This window comes from Rhizopus delemar, genomic scaffold, assembly GCF_000149305.1.
Source record: "Rhizopus delemar RA 99-880 supercont3.2 genomic scaffold, whole genome shotgun sequence".
Taxonomy (NCBI): Eukaryota; Fungi; Mucoromycota; class Mucoromycetes; order Mucorales; family Rhizopodaceae; genus Rhizopus; species Rhizopus delemar.
The window spans coordinates 1,552,764-1,559,405 of NW_027137828.1; the positions used below are offsets into that span (position 1 = coordinate 1,552,764).

Sequence of the window (6,642 nt, forward strand, 5' to 3'; positions counted from 1 at the left end):
AGTAGGAACATGTCTTCGTTGTGAAAATTTATAAAGGAATGTAAGGAATATACTAGATCTTGTGTGTGAACATTTTGAATGAACATAGTAGCATAAGTTGTTTCAAATCCAGTCTTAAAATTGATGTTAATATCTTTCATATCGCCATTAAGACGTTCAAAGCCATAAAGCCAAAAAGAGTATGAGGGACCAAAGTCCAGGAAGCTTTCTTTCAAATGAAGATGCATATGCATGTTTGGAGTGGGCATAGATTCACCATACAACTCGACACAGGTCTTGCCAAAGTTTTTCATCAATAGATGTGCTGTATCTATGTCTTCTACTGTGATGGAAGGTCCAGTGACCAGCTTCACAGCATCGACATACCGCAACCAGTTCACAAAATGTTCACCTGACAGTCTTTGTTTGAGAAGGAAAGGTGACAACGCAACAACCCAAGTTCTCCACTCATCTGATTTCATATTAGCAAAAGCACCAGAGATTTTTCCTATTTTTTTTTAAAAAAAGAAAAAGTAAGTATCTTGCCCCATCATACAATAAAGTTTTATTTTGCGTATATATAAGCACAATCTAGCAGTATTACATACCTTCAGATAGCTTAGTGTATTGCCGAGGAATGATTATGGTAGTTGACTCTGTTGCCATTGCTGAAAAATCAGTAGAATCAAGCAAACCAAAATCCTGCCAAACTTCAATCATTTTTTTTGGTGTTCCAAGAAACAAATTATGCATTGGATCGACAGTTACATATCTCACCACGTCAAAGTAAGGAAGTCGGTGTACTTCACTCCATTTTGTACCAGAACTTGCTTGCTTTTCTTCTTGTTGTGCCTTGTGCGTAGCAGTCAACCAGTCGTACGCATCAACTCTTTGCTGCTCCCACGTTCTTTGCACCCAGTTTTCATCATCAAAATCGGAAAAGTTTGGCTTTGAAGACCTGGTACCGGTTGACAAACGACCAAAAGCAGTTGAGCACTTGTTACATGCTTTAGTAGCCATGGCGCCCATGTATCCAGCTACTTTTCTTGCTGCAGGCATATCACAGTTGATGGACATTAATGCCACACGAACTACTTCTCCGTTAGGATTTTGGTAAGTGGGCATTACAACACCATTGTACAATACAAGCAATTCATCAACCAATGGCTTTAAAAAGTTCTGGATTTGATCATCATTTGGTTCGTGGGGTCCAGGAATAACACCTACCAAAACGATGTTGGAAAACTTCATGCGCGTATTTCTTGGCAAGTTGTTAATTGCAAGGTAAATAGCACCACTAGAATGCTTCATATTGTCACTTGGCTGGAACCAATCCACATTCAATGATACCATTAATAATCTTGGCTGGCGGGTAAAGACTTGTCCATTTAAATCCACAAGCTGGTTCCAAACTCTGCCATCATATATGTCGAACATGACATCTTCATCAACTGACCTTCTTCTCCATTGCTCAATCTGTTGTTCAAAGCTGGGTCGCATAAAGAACTTTTTTAAAGTCTCAACAATTGAGTTGTAGGGATACTCAAGCACTGGCTTTAAACTGCTGCCTACAAAAAGAGCATTTCCACATGGTTGTGCTTGTCGATAAGGGTTGTTAGGGAAGCGTACATATCCACAGGAGCGAGAATGCAAGCTTCCAGAAGTGTAAACGCTTCGACAAGCAGAGCAAACAAGAAAACGGGACAAACCATCGGTGGCCTTGGAATAATTGACCATAGTACGGGCAGTAGAGATCTTTGTTGGAATCTCCATACTATGGCCAAGAGAACGGACAAAAAAGGAAAGAAAGGCCAACAAGTCTTCACCGGCTTTCACCGAGAGATGCTTTGCTTGAAAAAGCACAATGAACAACAGCAAAAGGTGACGAAGCTGCTGCTCATTACTCATTCCCTCCTCTTCCTCAACATTCATTCCGTCTAACAAGTTGCAAAATATATTTCAATAAATAAAATCTTTCTTATATTAAATACTTTGTTGTTTGAAATATACCTTCAATTACTGGCTCAGGAATGGCTGACGAGTATTCGACAGTTTCCTCCCCGTTGTCGTTAGCTTCAGATACTCTTCTCGATTCTATTGTTTGTTTGTTTGTTTTTACATTAGCACGTTTGTATTTCCACTGAAAAATAAAAAAAACCTCTATTTCTATATCTATCCATAAGAACATGAGTTCTAACAGTTCTCTTTGCAAGCATTCTGTATCCATTGGGTTGGCTGCTGCATTCAGAACAGGTGCAAGCAATTTTGGTGGCGTTGAAGTTGTTCATGTTGTTTATAATTTTTAAATTTAGAAATAGCAAAAAAATAGGTAGAAAGAGAAAACGTGTCTGATAAAAAAAAAGGTTAAATTTCAAAAAACAAAATCGGTGCTTAAAGTAACATTTTTTTTTTCCCTGGTTTTGTTTCATGGACTATCATTAGATGCTCAAGGTACAAAAGATAAAAAAGAAAGCTCAAGTTCTGGTCAAATGTAAGTTTATAACAACAAAAATAATAACGAAGTCTAATGTCGGTTTCTTTTTTTCTTACATTAGGAATTCCTAATGGTACACATTCGGATGACGAACATGAGACTCATGGGCAAAGTTGTTCTTTCCAACTTAAAGAAACTATAAGAATATCAGACTTATATTGTTGTTTATTGCTGAAAAGCTTTTTTGGTAAAGAAAGTTGCCATTGCCCACATCTCTAATGACTAATGACTAATGGCAAATTACACCCATGTGCAAACATAAAGTAAGTAATGAACTAGTATAAGCTTAAAAAACATATATTCTTTTACAATATTTGTCATAAAAAATAATAAAACAATCTATTTACTTGATAAACAAAAACGTTTTGTATGTATTTGTTAATTATAACTGCCTTGTAACAAAATGTTAGCAGAACTTCTTTATTTTTTATTCTTTTATTATAATGTAAAGGCATTTGCATTTCTATAAAGTATATTTGTTCTTAGATTACTGTTTTCATTTGAACAATGAACTTTCTATTGCTATACTCTTTCTTTTTTTTTTACTTAGTCTTTTTTTTTAACTTAGTCTTTTTTTTAACTTAGTCTTTTTTTTTAACTTAGTCTTTTTTTTTACCAGGCCATTTTTTTTTCCCAAACACGACTATTTTGTTACGTTTTGTAACACGTTTGTAATGATCTAAGCTAAAAATCACAAACCACCTTCCTAATATGTATTCTTCTGAACAAAATAATCGCAAATTGCTTTTGATTTCCGCATTTTGCCTCAAAAATAAAAAAAAGAAGACATCGGTCTTTCAACAGTAGAGAGGAACAGGATTTCCAAAAAAAGATCATCTGTAAAAAAAACAGACACTTTTTTAAAACATGAATAACTTTATGAATACTTACCCTACAAAAAAAACAAAAATATCGTTAAATTTCTTTATTTTTTTCGCACCTAAATCTTTTTTCAAAATTCGAAAATGACCAATACAGCGAAAGTTAATTTTTTTCATTTAATCAAAGACGTCAAAAACGTTGATTTTTAGATGCAACAACTGACTGTAGATGTTGACAATCACCAATTATTTCCAGTGTTCCACTGCAAATAATATAGAAACTTTGACGTAGATTTTTAACAGACCTGACAATCATAGATCCGTAGATTTTATAATTTTTTTATGAGAAACCATTATATCTTGCTGTGTTACACCTTTTTTAATTTTGAAAAAAGATTTAGGTGCGAAAAAAATAAAGAAATTTAACGATATTTTTGTTTTTTTTGTAGGGTAAGTATTCATAAAGTTATTCATGTTTTAAAAAAGTGTCTGTTTTTTTTACAGATGATCTTTTTTTGGAAATCCTGTTCCTCTCTACTGTTGAAAGACCGATGTCTTCTTTTTTTTATTTTTGAGGCAAAATGCGGAAATCAAAAGCAATTTGCGATTATTTTGTTCAGAAGAATACATATTAGGAAGGTGGTTTGTGATTTTTAGCTTAGATCATTACAAACGTGTTACAAAACGTAACAAAATAGTCGTGTTTGGGAAAAAAAAATGGCCTGGTAAAAAAAAAGACTAAGTTAAAAAAAAAGACTAAGTTAAAAAAAAGACTAAGTTAAAAAAAAAGACTAAGTAAAAAAAAAAGAAAGAGTATAGCAATAGAAAGTTCATTGTTCAAATGAAAACAGTAATCTAAGAACAAATATACTTTATAGAAATGCAAATGCCTTTACATTATAATAAAAGAATAAAAAATAAAGAAGTTCTGCTAACATTTTGTTACAAGGCAGTTATAATTAACAAATACATACAAAACGCTTTTGTTTATCAAGTAAATAGATTGTTTTATTATTTTTTATGACAAATATTGTAAAAGAATATATGTTTTTTAAGCTTATACTAGTTCATTACTTACTTTATGTTTGCACATGAGTGTAATTTGCCATTAGCCATTAGCCATTAGAGATGTGAGCAATGGCAACTTTCTTTACCAAAAATAACTTTTCAGTAACAAGCAACAATATAAGTCTGTTATTCTTATTGCTTCATCATGTTGGAAAGAACAACTTTGCTCATGAGATTCATGTTCGTCATCCGAATGTGTCCCATTAGGAATTCCTAATGTAAAAAAAAAAAAAAAAAAAAAGAAACTGACATTAGACTTGGTTGTTATTTTTTTTTATGAACTTACGTTTGACCAGTGCTTGAGCTTTCTTTTTTATCTTTTGTACTTTTGGTATCTAGTGTATTCCATAAAACAAAACCAGGGAAAAAAAAAAAGCTGTTTTACTGCTGTAGTCCGTTAAGACCGAATTTTTTTTAACCTAAAATAAAAAAAAAAGAAAAAAGAATACTCTCCATGTTAAAGATATTGCACTCAAGTAATAAAACTTGTTCAAACAATGTATAAGTTATCTTTTGAGACATAATTAAATATAAACTACATGAAAAGTAACTGTTTTTGATTTCTAACATGGATAGACAGTGAATAAGTGTAACATTGGTAAAAATAAGGCTACAAAAAAAGCACTTCTCTCTTTTTTTTTTTTTTTCTTCTTCTCTTTTTTATAAAAGGTAAGTTCTTAATATTATATATATTCTATTCCTGCTCTAATAGTACTTTTACTTTAGTAAAATCGCATTGCCTGCTTTCTTTATGGTTTAAATGGTCTTTATAAAGTCTCTTTCTCAAGACTACAGTTGTTTCTTCTTTTACTTGTTGGTACAAGCATGGATGGCGTGTTTTTTTTTCTTTTTTCTTTTTTTCCTGGTTCATCTAAAATAAGGTGATATTATTTTTACTACATATCCTTCATAGCTAATAGTTATTATAGATACATGCTGCTTCTTTTTTACTTGTTGATAATGCTTAACTAGTTTTTTTCCCATGGTCTATCTAAAAAAGGTACTATTACTTTTACTATGTATACACGATAGCCAATAATTATAGATGAATGCTGCTTTGCTTTGGCCTCTTTCTATCTTTTTCCTGGTTTTGCTTTGGTTCTTAAGTACTGATATCTTTTCTTTTGCTTTGATTGCTCAAGTCCTTGAATCTTTGTGTCTTTGCATTCTTGTGCTCGGCTTTTTTTTTTTCTTTTTCTTGTGAGAACTTTTTGAGTCCCACGAAATTAATCGATATATTTTTAGATTAGATGATGCTATCGTGATGACATTAGGTAAGTCAAGTAAACTTTTAAAACGCTACTAGCAAAGAAATACTGTATATTATTATTATTTTATTTAAATAAAAAAAAAGCTATTTTTATAAAACAAATCCCTATTTTTTTGTATATATGAAGCAATATTTATTGCAATGTGAATGGTTAATAAAGAAGTATATAAAGCCATATGAGTGGTTAATAAAGAAGCATATAAGGCAATATGAGCGGTCGATAAAAGAACAAAAGGACAAATAAAGAAATGCTTTAAAAATTATGATTCGTTGCCCAAACGTTGGCAAGTATTGAGTAAAACGTGTCGACTGCTCTGGTAAAAGAATGCTAAATGACTTCCACTTGCTCTCTTAATGAATACTAAACGTTAACTGCACTGCCGCGAAAAACGTTTAAAACATCCATAAAATATCGTGTGTTTGCATGATCTTTGGCGTGTTTGCCTTCAATTATTCTAAAACTGAACGCTTACTTTCTCCAGTTATTTGCAGTGGAACTCAAGTCGAGCTTACTCCACCAATAGCCAGTATTTTATTAACAGAGAGTGGTGTCAGTTTGTCCGAGTGGTTAAGGAGTTAGACTTGAAATCTAATGGGCTCCGCCCGCACAGGTTCGAACCCTGTAGCTGACGTCATTTTTGTGAATTCGGTGTTGTCATATTGTCGTGCCTGATCACAGATATTCTTTTTATGGTGTAAGGATGCAGATTATAAATTTTGACCCGAAGGTACATAAAAATTAATGCTGTAGCACAAATGATGAAATTTTAGATCAAGAGAACAATGCTGATCACAAGAATAATTTTGATGTCCAGCGACATTGATGTCGTTCGACATAGTTGTCAAACAACACAAACAATAAGCCACGCCAATTTTTATATAAATAAGATGAATAATTTTAAACAAAATAACATTATCCAATAAATTCAATAAATCAAATCCTCTTGCGCTTAAAAAGCAATCTTTTCATATTGGGTCACAATTACCTTTTCTTTTCTTTTTATTTTACT

At 32.3% G+C, this 6,642-nt stretch overlaps 1 protein-coding gene and 1 non-coding gene across 2 annotated transcripts; one reads left to right on the top strand and one right to left on the bottom strand.

The window, feature by feature from the left end:
* Window positions 1-579: 579 nt before the first annotated feature.
* Window positions 580-1,887, bottom strand: RO3G_02828 (uncharacterized protein; the record flags this gene model as incomplete). The annotated part of the gene is made up of 1 exon (XM_067657419.1): window positions 580-1,887. One exon carries the CDS (start codon window positions 1,885-1,887, stop codon window positions 580-582), a length of 1,308 nt encoding a protein of 435 aa, XP_067513520.1.
* A 4,295-nt stretch (window positions 1,888-6,182) lies between these two features.
* Window positions 6,183-6,264, top strand: RO3G_19027. Its single transcript has one exon. It is a non-coding gene; the product is annotated as a tRNA-Ser (tRNA).
* Window positions 6,265-6,642: the final 378 nt, after the last annotated feature.